At 42.7% G+C, this 18,774-nt stretch overlaps 1 protein-coding gene across 5 annotated transcripts in view; it reads left to right on the top strand.

The window, feature by feature from the left end:
• DNAH11 (dynein axonemal heavy chain 11) overlaps positions 1 to 18,774 on the top strand; it is a 596,997-nt gene that overhangs the window by 469,045 nt on the left and 109,178 nt on the right. For all 5 annotated transcript variants that reach the window (XM_033930891.1, XM_033930892.1, XM_033930893.1 and 2 more), the window contains one exon: positions 15,679 to 15,852. In XM_033930891.1, coding sequence (XP_033786782.1) covers positions 15,679 to 15,852 — 174 coding nt within the window. The remainder of the gene's footprint in view (positions 1 to 15,678; positions 15,853 to 18,774) is intronic.

Below are 18,774 nucleotides of genomic sequence, written 5' to 3'. Positions count from 1 at the left end.
CCGTCATTTTCTATGTTTCTATGTTTTAAAACAGTAATGCAACAGTAGAGTTCATTTAGCATATATCTGAAAATACTGAGCTATAATTGTAATCATTTTAGCTACTGTTATTCACATCTCTTTCATAAACAATGTATCCCCTAAATTCAAAAAGATTTAACCGGGCAAGAGAGGTTCCTGATTTGCTAAATCATGCAGAGCAGGTCAAGAGAGAATATTCAGTAACACTTAACTGGACAATACAGCTGAATATTCCCTCTTACTATCACAGTACTGTCCAAGCAGAGCTGGGAGTTTTGCAGGCATTGGCAAAATTCAGTATTGGTGTCTCCATATCTAACCAGGCAAACAGAACTTTTACACAGCAGTCCTATTTTTGCCCAGTTAGCTATGCAGGTATGTGACTGAATAATACTCCTGGCAGAATTCTGCATGCTCAGAATTCCTCACCCCCCCCCCATTCCCCCCAAATAAGACACACAGAATTCTGCACATGTCCCTTCCCCATTCCTGCAAGCTCCGTCCTCGTCTGCACAAGCCTCGAGCACTTTAAAATCATAAGTGTTCTTAGCTTGTGCAGTTAGAACTGAGCTTACAGGAATGGGGCAGGGACAGCGACAAAATTCGTGGGGATGGGATTGGGAAATTGAGTTCCTGCAGGGATGGGGAAAAATTTGTCCCTGTGTCATTCTTTACACAGCAGTTCATAATCCTCCTTCTGTGCTGGCTTAGACCCGGCAGTTTATATGAACTACTGTGTCTCAAACTGTGTGCCCCCAAAGAGATTCCGGGTATGCCATGAGACAGTCCAGAATTTTGCTTTATTTTTTAAAATTCCCTTCATAATATCATATTGGAAACATCAATTCCACTGACATATGAGGCGGTCATATGTGGAACATTATTACATGTTAAGCCCCCTGTGGATCGATATAAGTGCCAGCTTTTCCTTATCATGACCAGGATAGCCATGCAGATAGTAACCCGAAATTGAAAGAATTTCCCTTTCTGGTGGGCAAATCAGTGCTCCAGCTATAGATGTGAAAAAATGAATGCCGATAGTTTGGGGTACAGTAATTTATTTAAATTGGTTTGGGGCCCATTGACATCTTATATTACTTCACTATAGTAGGTCTTTGATTGTGAGTCAGTTTTTGTTTGTTTATTTTGTTTATTTATTTTCATACACATCCAGGGAAGGGTGGGAGGTGGGGGGTGGGTATTTCTGTCCTAATTTGATCCACATTATTGCAAAGATGTGCTGAGATTGGAGTCGGTTCAGAGAATGGCCACCCGGATGGTCTCGGGACTCAAAGATCTCCCGTACGAAGAAAGGTTAGACAAACTGCAGCTATACTCGCTTGAGGAGCGCAGAGAGAGGGGGGACATGATCGAGACGTTCAAGTATTTCACGGGCCGCATCAAAGCGGAAGAAGATATCTTCTTTTTCAAGGGACCCACAGCAACAAGAGGGCATCCGTGGAAAATCAGAGGCGGGAAACTACGAGGTGACACCAGGAAATTCTTTTTCACTGAAAGGGTGATTGATCGCTGGAATAGTCTTCCACTGCAGGTGATTGAGGCCAGCAGCGTGCCTGATTTTAAGGCCAAATGGGATCGACACGTGGGCTCTATTCACTAGGCAGAGGTAGGGGAGGGTCATTAGGGTGGGCAGACTAGATGGGCCGTGGCCCTTATCTGCCGTCTATTTCTATGTTTCTATGTTTGAGTATTTACCCTTGGAGAGGATGGGAGAATGGGAGGGTATTATTAATTTGAAATGGGTAAGGTTATTGGGAAAATCTATATTTCTGTGTTTTATTGGGAGAAAATGGTTGGTTATGTATATTTGTAAGTTGAATGTGCTTTTATTGACTTATTATATATATGTTATATATCTGTATATTGCACTATTGAAGTTTGGAAAATCAATAAAGAATTTTTTTAAAAAAAATTCCCTTCATAAGTATACACTAGAATACGGCGTGTACGCAAGGGTCTATAAATGTTATGAGCGATTTTTCTTTGCTCCTGCCCCGTACAAAGTCGCAATTAGAAATGGCTTTGCAAGTTTCCAGGGCAGTCTTGCGAGATTTCCCCTGGAGCTTGCACAACCATTTCTGATCACAGCTCCGCACAGAGTAGGAGTGAAGAAAAATCACTTCTGCCCCACTTCAGGGTTCAAAAGGTATGTTGTAGAGGAGTCTGGGAGGTGGGAAGGTAGTGGGGTGGTTAACAGCTGGCCAGGACAGAATGCGGGAAGGATTGCTCCTGTCTCGGATCACTGTTGGACCACTAGGGCTTAAGGCAGACCTACAGTGGGCATCAGAGGCTGGGTGCAAAGCTGGGCAGGAAGGGAAGGAGGGAGGGAGGGCTGGGTTAAAGGCAGGGCAATTGACTATAAACCCCCTGGTTTATAACCAAGTGAACCTTTTTTCCCCTTTTTTGGGGAGGGGAAAATGTTACAGTTTATAATCAGATCAGTTTATATTTGAGTGTTGAGTATTGAGTGTATTTGAGTGTGTATAGTATTGAGATATTTAGATCTGTCCCCATACGCCTTATGATCAAGACCACTGCCCATTTTAGCAGCTTTCCTTTGGACTAACTCCATCCTGTTTATAACTTTTTGAAGGTATGTATGTATGCAATATTCTAAATGAGGTCTCATCTGAGTCTTATGCAAGGGCATCAATACCTCCTTTTCCCTACTGGCCATACCTCTCCCTGTGCACCCTAGCATCCTTCTAGCTTTCACCATTGCCTTTTCATCCTATCCAGGGCCGCCATCAGGGCAGTACTACCAGTCCTGCATTCAGGGGCCCGGAGCTGACAGGGGGCCCGGGCTCCCCCAGGGTCCTAGGCAGTGTTCTAAGGCAGGGGCGCCAGAGCTCGCCAAGGCAAAGTGAGTCGATCACCCAAGACTCACTTTGTCATGGCGATCTAATCTATCGGGCCGATCAGTCTTCCTCTCCCCGACGTCAATTCTGCAGTCGGAGAGGAAGTTCGGGCCAGCCAATCGCTGCCTGGCTGGGCGGAACTTCCTCTCCGACGGCAGAATTGACGTCAGCGAGAGGAAGACTGATCGGCCCGAAGCATGGAGAGCATGCGTCGGCGTCGGCTTTGGGGCCTGTTATCCATTGGTGGGTCCTGTTCCCCGATGGCAGTGGCAGTGGCTTGGGGAATGGCAGGGAGAAAGAAAGAAAGGGGGCAGGCAGGGAAACAGAAGGAAAGAAGAGAAACAGAAAAAAAGGTCAGGGAGAGAGGAAGAAAAAGTTGGGGGAGGGAATGAGGTGTGGAGGAGAGAAAGCATACAGGCTGATAGAAGGGAAGAAAGATTGGATGCACAGTCAGAAGAAGAAAGTGCAACCAGAGACTCATGAAATCACCAGACAAGGTAGGAAAAATGGTTTTATTTTAAATTTAGCAAAGTGGAGGCAGTATTACCACAGTTTTCAAAGGAATTTGCCCAAATAACTTAATAGTTAACTGGGTAAATTCCCAGAGATGAAAACTTCCCTTCACTTACTATGCACAGTTCTGAATTTATATCTGCTGTCTATATTTTACAATATGGTCCCCTTTTACTAAACCGCAATAGTGGTTTTTAGCGCAGGGAGCCTTTGAGCGTCAAGAGTAGCGCTGGGCATTCAGCGCAGCTCCCTGCGCTAAAAATTGCTATTGTGGTTTAATAAAAAGGATGGGGGTATATTTGTCTATTTTTGTATGGTTGTTACTAAGGTGACAATGCATAGAGTCATCTGCCTTGACCTCTTTGAAAAAACCCCAGAATAGGAATGATAATTAACATTTTCTCAGCGTATAGTGTGCTTTGTGTTTTTTAATTTTATTGTTGGTAGATCATTTTGACTTGGTCATTTTAAAGTAGCTCACAAGCTCAAAAAGTTTGGGCACCTCTGAGCTAGAGCGTTGAAACTGTGTATTTCTATTTTATCCCCCCTTTTACAAAACTGTGGAGCGTTTTTTAGTGCCAGCCGTGGTGGTAGCAGCTCTGATGCTCAGAATTCTATGAGCGTCAGGGCTGTTACCACTGTGGCTAAAATCCACACTACAGTTTTGTAAAAGAGTGAGGAGTTAGTTTGTGATGACATATTCCATACTAGGCGAAGGTGTTTTCTGTGTTCTGTGTGTTCGAAAGACATGGTTTTCTGTTAGGATTCACGGTGTAGGATTGATCTGTGCTGGTCTGGCTTGTTTAGTTTTACAATGGGTGTATTGATGTATTGCTCACTGCAATATGTAAGATGCTGCCTTTTCCTAGGTACTCATGTGTGACGTGTGGTTTGTTACTAAAAATCATGTTTATCTTACAGATGGGGGGGGGGGTGCCAAAAAATGATGGGCCCCGGGTGTTACATATGCTACGTACGCCACTGTATGTAAAGATACCAGAAAGCTGGCATAGCAAAAACTTTAAGTAAATTGTTATTCTTCTAAGTTTTGAGTATTTAACCCTCCCACAATCTCACGGGCACTCGTTTCAAGTTTCAAGTTTATTGAGATTTTGATTTAAACGCAATATCAAATATTTTCAATGCGTATAACAAAAATAAATTTGGGGAAATAAATAAAACCATTTGAACAATAAACATACAAACATATCCATAGATGATTAAAATTACATAAGGAGTACAAGGATAAACTACATTTGTTTAAAAATGCGTTCTCCGTGCCTGCTCATAAATTTGTTGACTGGAAGGATCCAGCAATGTGGCCAGATGCCATTCAGGACAAAGACAGAGAAAGAATTGTGCAATTTGGATTAATGATGGAAGATGATTTAAAGCAAATGGCACAGTCTATGAGTAAAGATCTTGACGGACGTTCTTTTTATGAATATCTCCTCTATGCCAAATCACCCAATGGACGTGAGAAGATTTTACGGGACTGGCTTAGGTGGAGCATTAGCAGAAAAGTATGTGTGTATTCTGCCCATAGAAAAAGGGGGGGTGTCGGGGGGGGGGGGAAGGGGTGCGTGGGGGGCCCAATAGGATTGCTCAGTAAGGGGCCCAGAAATTTCTGATGGCCCTGATCCTATCTGGCCACCTTAACATCATCACATACTATCACATCTAAGTTCTGCTCCTCTTTCATGCACAAAAGTTCTCTCCCTAAACTGTATCGTTCCCTTGGGTTTTTGCAGCCCAAATGCATGACCTTGCATTTCTTAGCATTAAATCTTAACTGCCAAATTTCAGACCATTCTTCAAGCTTTGCTAGGCCTTCCTCATGTTATCCACACCCTCAGGGTGTCTACTCTTTAAAATTTTGGTATCATTCACAAAGATGCAAATCCTACCTGACAACCCGTCAGCAATATCACAGAAATGTTTAAAAGAACAGACCCAAGAAGCAAACCTTAAGGCAGTGGCGTACCTAGGGTATGTGGCACCCGGGGCCCATCATTTTTTGACACCCCCCCATGTAAAAATTTTTTTTTTTTTTTTTTTGCAATAACCATGAAATGGAATAAATGGTCAGAATAGAAACAGGCAGTGAAAATTTTCTTTTATTGAACCTCATATATGTAACCATTATTCCAAACATAACAAAACATAAATTATGTCTAAATTGTCATGACATTAGAAGTACATATGGAGTAGTTGCAGGCAGTGGCGTACTTAGGGTATGTGGCACCCAGGGCCCATCATTTTTTGACACCCCCCCCATCTATATGAAAAATATGATTTTTAGTACCAATCTACATATCGCACCACAAGAGTGTACCTAGGAAAAGGCTGCATCTTAAACACTGCAGTGAGCACTAGAACACCAACACATACATTGTAAAACTAAACAAGCCAGATCCCGCACAGTCAATTGGTCCTGTAGTCAATGCCAACTGAAAACTATGTCTTTTTCATACACACAGAACAGAGATACACCCTCGCCCAAAATGGAATAATCACAAACTAAAAATAGAAATATGTAGACAAAAGTTAAACTGATCCGCCAAGAAACCAGACCCTGGATACAATGCAACACCACAAAAAACAGTAACACATGTCCTCTAAAACAGTGCAAAATATAAAGACAGTAGATGTAAATTTGAAAAAACTGATACATAACAATCACCACTTTATAAATTAACAAATAAAAATAAAACAAATAATGAGATATAAAAAAATACAATTTTATTGGACTAATCCCCGTAAGCTCGGTCCCCATCCCCGCAAACCACCTGATTCCATCCACACAAGCCTTGAATTGTTTATATTAAAGTATAAAAAGAAACAATATTCTGTACAATTGTCAATTTATAAATCAGCGTCTTCTCCCCACTCTCTTCCCCATTTCCCTTCAGCATCCTCAGCCCACTCTCTCTCCACTTTCCTTCAGCGCACGCACATAAAAACAAGCAAGTAATTTTATATCATTTTCATTCTATTCATTCATAGAAATTAAAGTCTAGATAATGCCAGTCACATAACAAAACATGATTTTACAAAAATAATTCCCTGCAGTCAAGCCTGCAAGGATTATTAGATGTTTTTCAGCAGTTCCCCTCCCTCCCTCCCCCTTACCTTTGTGGCCAAGTCAAAATGATCTACCAACAATAAAATTTTAAAAACACAAAGCACGCTGTACGCAGAGAAAATGTTAATTATCATTTATATTCCGCGGGTTTTCAAAGAGGTCAAGGCAGATGACTTTATGCAATGTCACCTCAGTAACAACTATACAAAAATAGACAAATATTCCCCCTCCCTTTTTACTAAACTGCGATAGCGGTTTTTAGCGTAGGGAGCTGCGCTGAATGCCCCACGCTGCTCTCGACGCTCATAGGCTCCCTGCGCTAAAAAACTCTATTGCGGTTTAGTAAAAGGGGGCCATAGTGCAAAATATAGACAGCAGATATAAATTTTCAAAACGGACACATTTTGATCACTAAGTTGAAAATAAAATCATTTTTCCTACTTTTTTGTCTGGTGATTTCATGAGTCTCTGGTCCTTCTTCTGATCCTTCTTCTTTCTCTCTCCCCCTGGCTCCCCTCTTTATTTCTGCCTTTCTTTCTCTCTCCTCCTGGCCCCCCTCTTTCTTTCTGCCTTTCTTTCTCTCCCCCTTGACCCCCCTCTTTATTTCTGCCTTTCTTTCTCTCCCCTTGGTCCCTCTCTTTCTTTCTGCCTTTCTTTCTCTCTCCCCCTGGCCCTCCTCTTTCTTTCTGCCTTTCTTTCTCTCCCCCTTGACCCCCTCTTTATTTCTGCCTTTCTTTCTCTCCCCTTGGTCCCCCTCTTTATTTCTGCCTTTCTTTCTCTCCCCTTGGTCCCCCTCTTTCTTTCTGCCTTTCTTTCTCTCTCCCCCTGGCCCCCCCTCTTTATTTTTTCCTTTCTTTCTCTCTCCCCCTAGCCTGCACAAAGCCATCGTGCCGATTTCTCCACTTCCACGATTCTTTCCCTACCCTCACCCCCAAGCCAGCAGCCGATTTCTCCCTGCTCCTTCCCCGATGTCCTGATGTCCTGAACTTCATCGGGCAGCAGCAGCATTCACAATTCACTGATGTTGCCCGCTTCAGGCCTTCCTCTCTGTCGGGTCCTGTCTTCATGAAAACTGGAAGTAGGCAGGACCCGGCAGAGAACAAGGCCTGAAGCCGGCAACAGCAGCGAATTGTAAACGCTGCTGCTGCCCGAAGAAGGTAATGGAGCACCGAGGCAGTCCGCTTCTCCCCCCTCCCAGCCGAACCCCCGCTGACCCTCCTATCTCCCCCCCCCCCCGTGAACCTTTCCGACCTTCCCAGCGAGAGCAGCAAACCTCCTTCGCGACTTTCTCCTCCCTCTGCCACGTTACTGATGACGTCATCAGTGATGCGGCAGAGGGAGGATAAAGCCGACGCTACTGGAGGGAGGTTTGCTGCTTTCGCTGGGAGGGTCAGAAAGGTTCACTTGGGGGGGGGGAGAGAGAGATAGGATGGTCAGCGGGGTTTCGGCTGGGAGGGGGGAGAAGCGGTCTGCCTTGGTGCTCCAAGGCCTGGCGCCATTACCTTTTTCGATAATGGCGCCGATGCTGCTTTCGCTGGGAGGGTAGGAGCGCGATAGGGACCGGGCCAGCTGTGCACCCCCCCCCTAAGGCGGCCCCCGGGATGGACCTCCCCCTCGCCCCCCTTGGTACGCTACTGCCCTGGGGAAACAGCCTGCAACAAGATCGCGCGATGCCAGAGATTTTTGCCTGCTTCGGCTGTTTCCTCCGCCGCGGTCCCGCCCCTCCTCTGACATCAGAGGAGGGGCAGGACCGTGGCGGAGGAAACAGTCGAAGCAGGCAAAGATCTCTGGCATCGCGATCTTGCTGCAGGCTGTTTCCAGACGCGACACCCGGCGCAGGGGGGGGGTAACTGGACCGGACCGGGAGCACCCCCTCAGGGCTTGGTACCCGGGGCGGACCGCCCCCCCCCCCCGCCCCCCCCCCCTTGGTACGCCACTGCCTTAAGGCATACCATTGGGAACATCCCTTTCCTCAGAGTGAGTTCCATTGACCAGTACCCTCTGTATGCAGAATTTTCAAATTTGGGGGGCAGATTTCCGCCAGGAGTAGAATATCCACCATACCTTCAGAACTTTGAGGTATCGCCGTTGACCTGTATGTTCAGTGCCAGTGCCTGGATATGGCCAAGAACTGAATATCTGAGCCTGAGCAGCTGGCAAAGGTCAGTGTTTATAAAAACACTGACCACCGCTGACTCAGTATTGACCCATTAGAATTCAACTACCTTAAAAAAAATCTGCTCTGAATTTCAGAAGAGCACTGTAACAATATTTTAAGCATTTTTGAGTACATTTTTTAAAAAATTACCAGGAAAGAAACATCCCTATAAGCAAGCCATCCCTTGCAAACACAATAAAATTACACCGTGACAGCATAAGCAGCCTGTAGTTAATGAGCAGAAAGACTGAATAATCCCTCAGGTCAGGATCCAGGAACATTTTGTCCGCCTACCTTGTGCATAACCCATATGAAAACTGAATAGCTTAGTTTCCTCTGCTTTGCATTTAAACCACAGCATTCAGAATGATCATAATCTAAACTATCTTATCTGCCAACATAGCAGGGGGAGAAAATAAAGGGATCGATATTCAGTCCATGGCAGTAAATGGCTTGTACATCACTCACAGCCACAGGCTGAGTTAAACCTAGATGTTCAATTCCAGGCAGTAGAGTAGTAAGGGGCAGGAGTGCCCCTTCCCTGCCAAGTGCATGACCCTTCCCTTTCCCTGTACCCCTCTTGGATGTCACTTCCTACGTGTGGGACCCGGAAGTGATGTCAGAGAGAATGCCAAAAAGGCAAGCTGGGACTGAAAATTTCACCCCCCACATGCGAACTCCTTTTTTTAAAAATTAAACAGACACCACATATACTGATGATATACGTGTGATGAAAAAGCAATAAAGGTATTTATCTCAATGAAATGAATCTAGACCTATTTAAATGGCCATTCTGACTTGTCATATTTCATAAACTGACCTTTATTTTTATTAATGTAAGGACCATCTTCACTTTAGGAGGCTTTTTATTAAAGTTCTTTAGGCAATTAACATGGAGGTTGGCGCACAGCTTGCATTATTTCTTTAATCATTGCATGCTGATTTGTCTGTTGAGGGCATTTTGTGTTGTGGCTGTAACTAGGTAGAACATGGGCAGAAAATGGGCCTGGAGGGCATGCTACAATCAGTGGGTCACACATACCACACACTGACTGACAATTGTACAGTTAGTGCGAGTCCACTAGGAGGCGCCAAGTACATCTGTGTTAGAGAAAATTTTTTCAAGTCTCCTATTATGGTGTTATAAGTTTTAATTGCAGTAGTAGTTAACTAATAACGTCATAAAACCATGCAATTATGAAAAACTCAATTAGTTTTGATGTTCACTTTTATGCTGTTTCAAGGATCATCGGAGTTTTAATGCAGTAATCCTTCATCAGTTTTTTTTAGAAATACTGCTGCAATCATCATAGTTCCTTTTTGTGTATCTTTCATATAAATATTCTTTTGATTTTTATATTATTTCAGTACTTTAGAATTTTTTAATCAATTCTTGGACACTTATCTCAGTAAGCTGAAGTTTCGTTGGCTGGGGACTTTTGCCGACATGTTTCGCCCCGCAGCTGTATCAAGGCTGTCCCCTAAACATGATTAAGAAAGCAATGTTTATTACAACATCCTGCTTTGTCGGGAAAAGACGACAGAGCTGAAGCTAACAGCTGTGCCTTAGAAAATTTGTTCCAGTTATTTGAGATAGGTTTTGGTTGGATATATTTAATTCTGGACAGTACTCGAAATACATTTGTATGGGTCTCATGCCAGCCACAAGCTATACATTTTTCTGTGAACTGCTATGATGTTTTCACTATTGTAGCCTTCATACATAAGTTTATTGGAGCCCGAAATTCAACAAATTTATCAAGCTTATAATACTGAAGAATTTTCTCTATTTTTGAATGATTGAATTATATTTATGTTGTGGAGTTTTTTCCTTTCCAGTGATGATACAGGTTCCTTTGGGTACCTTGTGGCCCAAGAACCTCTGTATTGAGGTTTGTTTTCTCCACAATTTATTACTTTTTATGATTTAACTTTTTTGTTTGAATGATTGTGGCTGCTTCCTCCAATACTTGTTAACAGTGTTTTTTGTTTTTTTTTTAATATATTGGTGTTTGCTATCAGCTATATCACTCCACTCACTTTGGATTTTTGTTAGTGTTCTGACATATTATCATACATTTATTACTTATTAAAGTTCTCATCTTTATACCTATAACATTCCGTCCCACCATCTAGCCCGAAATGTTCTCTGGACAAGATGGCGGCAGCGTTTTTTTGAGTTACATGACATGAATAGTCCATGCTGGGACCCCCTTATAAGTGCTACGTTAATTTTGCACTTACTGCACGTTAATTACTTGTGCTAAGACACAGTAACTGCAAAATCTAATGTGCTTTAGCAAAATGATCTCTTAATAAAATAGTTTACTAATTTTCTGAATAAATTAATCTGGGATGCTCCTTTGCCTCAAGACAACATCTGGAAGATCTAGAAACCAAAGTGAGAATACTTAACCTTGTCTGTTCCTGAAACCATTTGGGTTAACAACACACAAAATTGCAGTTTATCTTTGGATTTTCTGTAGTGGTAGTAAGCTGTTGGCTAGGAAGAAAAAATATTTAATAGAATTAATTGAGCGTCAATCCTTTTTCTTGGTGAATAAATATTTTTTAACTAGAAGAGGAGACAGTTAACTTCTGAGAAGCTTCAAGACTGATGATTTTGCCTATAAAGCATTGACCTGAAAGCTCATGCGTTAAGTTTAATAAATCAGGCAGTTTATATTTAATCATTAAATAACTCCGAGCTGAACAGCTGTTCAAAATTAGAAACTGGTCACCCCAGCTAAGATGATATTACAGGCAATCTATAATGCATTAGAATAAAATTATAGTGATTTTTAACTGTCTGAAAATTTATTGCACTTCATGTTCCAAATCTTAAACCCTTGTTAGCCTGTGTCACTGGTGATTTATGGTGCTTGAGTGGTATGGTGAAATTATTGAATATTTAAATTGATGATTATTTCATGATTAGTAAAGCTTCAAATTTCAAAGCTATTTTAGAGAGTGAGAGAGTGCATTTTGTTGTTTATGACTTACCAACCCAAGACAAAAAGGATAAAGAATGGATAAATCAAATGAGACTTATGTAAATTAATGGATTTGTTGTTTATTTGACTTCAATCAATGATATAAGAGATAATCTAGTGGGTTTCATGTGAGCTACCAGATATTTCCAGTATCATATATCTGCTTATTTTTGTTATTTAGAAAAAAAAACCTGCTGATTTTCCTGATGACCCTTTCAAAGATAGGATGTTTACAGTAAATCAAGCCAGGTTTAATTAGACCTTGATGATGGAAGTAACTCAAAGGCCATGTGCACAGATCATCACAGAAGCATCCATTTCTCTGAGCCTTGCTCACCACTTTTAATGAGGGGTTTGCAGCTTTACTGAGACATTTTTGAGTCTTTTCTACTGGTGGAGATGTAGCTGTTTTCTTATACCGCGTCACCTTTCAGAGTTTTGTCTTCCCTATTTCTGTGAAGTATTTTTCTTTCTTAAATTACTGTAAGCAGTTTGCCCCCCTCAAGAATGCATGCTAAGCACTATTCTAAAAATAGCTCTCCAAGCTGGACGCCATTTATAGAATAGTGCTTAGCATCTGGATCCGCACCCAATTTTGGACAAAAGCATTTACACCAACTGAACCCTGGTGTAAATCTCCATGCCTTAATTAGGCATGGCTACCCCAAATTCTACAATGCTGAGTTCAAATCTTAGAAATGCCCCTCCCGTGCCCATGCCCTCTTTTCAGACCCTTGCAGAAAAATTTACATGCACATATTCATAGAATGTTGTTGCTGTTGGCTCATGCTCGAGTCCTAGTGACTTGATGAATTGTGGATCTAAAAAGAAATTGGTTTTGTGCTGTCTGAAAAGGTCCTCCAGCATCATCCCCATGGTTGTTTTCAATGTGTCCAGCCATCTGATTGCAGGTTGCCCTCTTTGCCTGGTTCCTTCGATCTTCCTAAACATCATGTCCCTTTCCAGTGATATCTCTCTCTTCTGATGGTGTGACCAAAATAAGACAGTCGTAACTTCATCATTTGGGCTTTAAGTGACATAGCCAATTTGATCTTATTTATTTTGTTTTCTATCCCATCCTCCCCAAGGAATTCAAAATAGGTTACAAGCTAACATACATAATATGGTTTACAGGTTGCAATTTGTCATAGTTCGGGTGCAAGGTTTTTCAATACAAGTTTTTATCCTAACGCGACAATTACCAAGGATTATGTATCAATGCACATTTCTTTGTAATTTATTGGTCATGGGCGGGGGAGTTAAGTGAAGAAGCATGTTTTTAGTGCTTTCCTAAAGTTGAGGAGTCTTTCAAGGGATCTAATCTGTGGGGGCAGTTGATTCCAATGGGTCGGTATGAAGGAGTAGGATTACCCCCAAAGTGTTTAGGAGCACTGTTGCCTCTAAACTGAGAATTGCTGCCATTGGGGAGGTTCAATATTATGTTTTCAATTGCTAGGGAGAGGCAGGTTCTCTGGAGTCCTGCAGAGCTTGCCTGTTCCTCACACACGCAACCCCCCTCCAGTACTTATAGTTGTTCACCGCCACAAGCAACAACTTCAACATGCTCCTCACAACTGACGTCACTTCCGGGTGCTGCACATAGGAAGCGATGTCAGAGGGAGAGCCAATGGGGTCGTGAGGAGAAAGTTGAAGTTCTTGTTGCTCATGGTGATGAACAACTTGAGGTACAAGGGAAGGGGGCGCACACTCAAAGGGTGGAGCGGGGGTGGGCAGAGACAAGGGTGGGGGAGAGGCGCCTCTCACCCTCGCTACGCCTCGGCCCTTGCTACGCCTCGGCCCTCGCTGGCAGGACTGAAAGTAGAGGACTCCTGCTCAGCTTAGAGCAGGGATCTCAAAGTTCCTCCTTGAGGGCTGCAATCCAGTCGGGTTTTCAAGATTTCCCCAATGAATATGCATTGAAAGCAGTGCATGCACATAGATCTCATGCATATTCATTGGGGAAATCTTGAAAACTCGATTGGATTGCGGCCCTCAAGGAGGGACTTTGAGACCCCTGGCTTAGAGGGAACAATGTTTAAGAGCCTCCTCCTACCTTTCATGTTACAGTTTTCTCTTATTGTCTCATGGATTATTACGTTGGGCAAGATTTCCCCTGCCCTTCTGCATCTCATTATCAGTCTGTTTGTAAGGGGGGGGTTGTTCTCTTCTCTCACTAGGGTAATATCAACCACCTTGACATCAGTTTGATCATCATAAATAAATAATAATCCAAAAACTGCCTCTGCTCCGAGGGCTGGTGAGTTGTCTCTTCTGATAAGGAACATCATGGGGCAGCATCTTTTTTTATCTCCCAGGACCTGAAGGCTCCTCCTCCTTACTGAATCCAGGACTAACTGGCCCCAGCATAGGGCGGATCCAAACCAAGATCCCCAGTTCTGCAGTACAATAGCATTGCGACCATAGCCTCATTTCTTATAAACTTATTCTGTTTCCAGTTCCAAAATTCTGATTTGATATTGTCCTGCTTGCTGTGTTTTCAATTATCTTGCTTAAGCCTCTGTTCTGAAGTGTTCTTTAACCGGAGAAAATGATTACCTCTACCCAACTATTTATCGTGTATATTTATTTATAAAAGTTTATGTACTGCATTCTCAAGTTGAAGTTTCCTGGTTTTATTTCCATTACTTATTTATACTTCATTCAAAATATACGAGTAACATTTTTCTGGCCTAGTTTTAGTAACAGGATGTTTTCTTTCATACTTTGGAAATAAGCAGATCTAATCTGAAGAAGGGTTGCCTTCAAAAGCTCATCATAAAATGAACTGAGTTAGTCCAATAAAGAAGGTATCACCTAGTTTCCTTTTTTTTTTTTTATTTCTTTATACTACCTTGGAAAGTAGACTAACATGGCCACCACACCATTTCACTTTCATACTTTGTAGCCCTTCTCCAGACTGGTATCAATCCACAAAAAGTTTTAGCTTTGAAGAAAGGTAAATTGCTTTTTAGCTGTCCCATCAAGATATCTATCTAGTAAACTTTGCATCTAAGTAGTCTTTTTATACAAAGGACCTAAAAATGCAAGTAAATTCTTGAGAAGTTTCTAGCAACGTGCAGCTCATCATGTGCACCCTTCTTGGAAAAAGCCATTAAAATCCCATTTGCCAAGTTGGTGATATACTCAGGACCATGAGAGAAATAGATGCTAGTGCTAGTGCTGTGATGATCCCCCCCCCCCCAAAAAAAAAAAAAAAAAAACCAACAAACAGTGAGCTTCCAGAGTTTCATGGCATACATGCTGGAGAAACTAGGAAAGATTGGAGAGGGATGTGATTTTGAAGATGGAGGGCAGTATATTGAAATTCACATGTGCTTTCTTCCTCTGAATTATATTTTTCTAAAATACAATGCTGAATTTGTTGCTAAATATGGAAAGTCTTACCCCCTGTTTTACGAAGCCGCACTGCAACGGCCCCGAAGCCCTTTAGATATTTATGGGCTTTTGGGGCCATTACCACAGTGCAGCCGCTAGCGCAGCTTCGTGAAACAGGCCCTTAATCTAAGCCAGCAATTCATGATCCAAGGTTATTTGCTCCAAAGCTTCTAAGCAAAAAGCTTTTGGACACGCATGCTGCAGAGAAAGAAGTTTTGAATTGTTCTTTTTTTTATTAAGCTCTTATGACAAATATTTTTTCACAAATTATTCCTCATTGCTGGTTTAGAGTAAAAATGCTTTACGCTAGCCACAGATCCAGCACTATATTGTCATCAAAATAATGTTAATACACATCTGTCACTGTGCATCATTGATTTTTTTATGTTTATCAGTAGGAAAGTACAACTGAGGGGAGGAATGAACATGTAAATTGCATATTAGTGCAATAATTTGAGGCAATTTATAGTGTGATCTTGGGTGATATAAAACATTTTTCTCTTTTCCTTATCTTGTAATTGCACCAACTGATGATTTAATGAACGTCTGTGGCCTTTTTTAAGTACAGCAAGAACTGTATAAGAACATAGCTGTGCCCTAACAATTTATGCAAGCACAATTTTTCTCTTTTAGTCCGAAAAAATACGCTGGGGTGAATCCATTAAATATCTTGAAGCACAAGAAAAGATGCTGTGTGGCAATGTCCTCTTGACTGCTGCTTTCGTGTCTTATGTTGGATCGTTTACAAAACCGTATCGCCAGGAACTGGTAGAATGCAGGTGGATCCCTTTCTTAAAATCTCAAAAGGTAAAGCTTCAAACTGCAGAGAAATAATGTGGAAATGAAAACTACTATTGTCTGTTTTTGTCACGATGAGCAAAGAATTCATAATGACCCTGCAGTAAACAGAGAACCTTCTCCAAGAACAAGCAGGATACTAAATCCTCACAGGTAAGTGATGTTATCTGACAGAACCTGAATAAGAAGTAAAGATCTCTCCAGCTAAAGACAGTTCAGGAAAAGTTTGAGAGGCTATCCACGCATACATGCCAGCTCCCACCTTGCAGTGTTATGTTGGATCTCATTTTTTCCATTAAGCCAGTATGATGTGCCACTGCTTTCTCTTTTGTATTTTTTCCGAAAACTGAATTTCCTTTCTTATGTATTTTGTCTGCATGAACCATTCTCTTTCTTCTCTTACCATCTCAAGTTGCATTTTTTTTGGACGCTTTCAAATTTTCGTCCTTTTACATACATTTCGCTCCCTTTTCTATAACCTGGGCATCCCAACTGGGGCCTTTTCCACATCGAGTATTTTGTTTTTGCTGCACCCATATTTTTCAGCAAAGAAAAGAAAACGCCTAGTAGATTTAGAAAGTGCTGGCAGGATGACCAGACCATATTCATTGCAGATACTCAGAATTATTGTTTGCAGGGCATGAACCCACTCAATGTCATCACTGTCTACAGATGAAAAGAAGAAATATTCCTAGCTATGAAAAGTAGTGTGAAAAACTCTTTAGTACTTTAAAGTCTGGTCCATCCACATCTGCACTGGAGACATTGATTTCAATGGGTTCAGAAGCTGCACCAAATGCTACAGATATGTTGATGTTCAGGATACATTTCATCACCTTCAAGGCCAAATGTTGATAGAACCCATCAACTGATTCATCCTTTTCTTCATTGATACTGAGGGTTCCCAATAGTAAGCAAAGCCTCAGAAGCACTGACATTGAGAGTACTGAGGTAGTACCTATTACTGTATCTGAAATATGCTCTCAGAGGAAAGTCTGTTCAGCCTTTTTAATTTTGAAGGGGACATATCACGTGTCTGATACTAGTCCCTTGATACACTTAGGTGATTCAGGAGAGCATGGTCTCTCCTACTACTCTCCTTTCAACCTTACCTTTGTATCGCTGGTGTGCCGAATTAGGCCAATCAGGAGAAATGTGTCCAGGATGATGGTAAGAGAGCTCTGCTAGGGACATGGTATAAAGTAGAATTGGAAATGACTATCGCTAAAGGGTACAAGGTAGGAGAAATCTGCAAGGTCTGGCATTTTGAACAGACAATTATTCACCTCTTTGCAGAATACGTAAACGTGCATCTGCATCAAAAGCAGAAAGCATTGGGGTTTCCCCAGTGGTGTACTGATGCTGAACAACAAAAGAGGTATAACGATGGTTTCTATCAGAAAGCAGGTGTGTTTTTGCATGAACCCTGCAAAACTACAATTCGTAAAACTGTTCTTAAACTCTTTTTGGAGGAAGAAGAAATCTACCTACCACAATCATTGTGAGAGACCCTGATGAGTTGTACAAGTACCTGTTTTCCCCTCAATATGACATGTCTTCATGCAGTCTTATAAATGACACAGCTTGCATCACTTGGAAGCACACAAAGGAGCGTTGTGTGCTATCAGGTGATAACCAATATCTTCATATTCTCTCTCACAACAGCACATGCCCATCCAGAGCTGTACAAGCTTCTTGATGTGTTACAAGAATACAGTCTTTATCATGACATAGACTCTGTGATTTTTGAGAGTAAGGAGGGTGAATAGAATCCTACATTGGGTGATTATATAGGTGAATTAATGAGCAAGAACCTTAAGGGTGCACATATCACAGAGTTTGTCTTAACTGGCCCCAAAACCTATGGGGCTCATAATTTTAAAAAAAAGTCTAAAAAGTGGCCTAAATGGGTACTTGGATGATCAAAAAGCCTGATCGTCCAAGTACCCATAACCAAAGCTGGTTTTAGACGTATCTAAAACCAGCTTAGGCCTTTCCCATGCCTCTAAACGCATAGAGCAAAAAGAGGCATTTTTAGAAGAGGGGAAAGGGTGGGAGGTGGGCCGACCTAGACATAGTCGTACAGCAGGTATAACCAAAGGTTTAGGCAGGTTGCCTTGTCGGCACTTATACGTTTTGACTTAGACCAAGTCAAAACAGGTATAAGTGCCGAAAAAGGGGCCGCTGAGATGATGGCTGCCGCCGCGATCAGCTCAGTGGCTCTGGCAACCTGCCTACACCCCTGCAATAATCGCAGCAGGAGAAATGGCTCATCTCTCCTGCCGCGATAGCGATCTTCCCTCCCCCCCCTCTGACATGACCGGGGCAGAAGGGAGCCCAAGCCCTCCTGCCCGAAGAACCGCCACCCTCCCTGACACGATTGGGGCAGGAGGGAGCCCAAGCCTTCCTGCCTCAGAGACCTGCACCTTCCCCGACACGATCAGGACAGGAAGGAGCCCAAGCCCTCCTGCCCCAGTGACCCTCCCTACCCCCACCCCCACTAAAATACTGGCAGGAGGGATCCCAGGCCCTCCTGCCCTGACGCAGCCCCCTCACATCCAGCCCTCCCTGAACACCCCCTCCCCACCCGCCGACCCACGAGACCCCCCGCCGATCCCGCGACCCCACCCCCGACATCCCCCCTGTACCTTAAGAATGTTGGCCGGATGGACAGGTCCCAAGCCCATCCATCCGGCAGGCCTGCCATCCTCAGAATGGCAGGCCTTAGGGCCTGATTGGCCCAGGCACCTCAAGCTCTGCCCACAGGTGGGGCCTTAGGTGCCTGGGTCAACCGGAATAGACTCCTCCTTCGCCTAAAAGCTCTTGTGTTGGGCATTTGGGACTTAGGCTTTTTTTCATTGATTGTATGTGGTAAGTGTAGACGTTGTGGTGGTTTAGGCATTTAAACAGCTGAACGTAGAGACAGGCCAT

The sequence above is a fragment of the Geotrypetes seraphini genome, chromosome 2 (genome assembly GCF_902459505.1).
Source record: "Geotrypetes seraphini chromosome 2, aGeoSer1.1, whole genome shotgun sequence".
NCBI classification, from domain to species: domain Eukaryota; kingdom Metazoa; phylum Chordata; class Amphibia; order Gymnophiona; family Dermophiidae; genus Geotrypetes; species Geotrypetes seraphini.
This window is presented reverse-complemented; position numbering and strand designations above follow the sequence as displayed.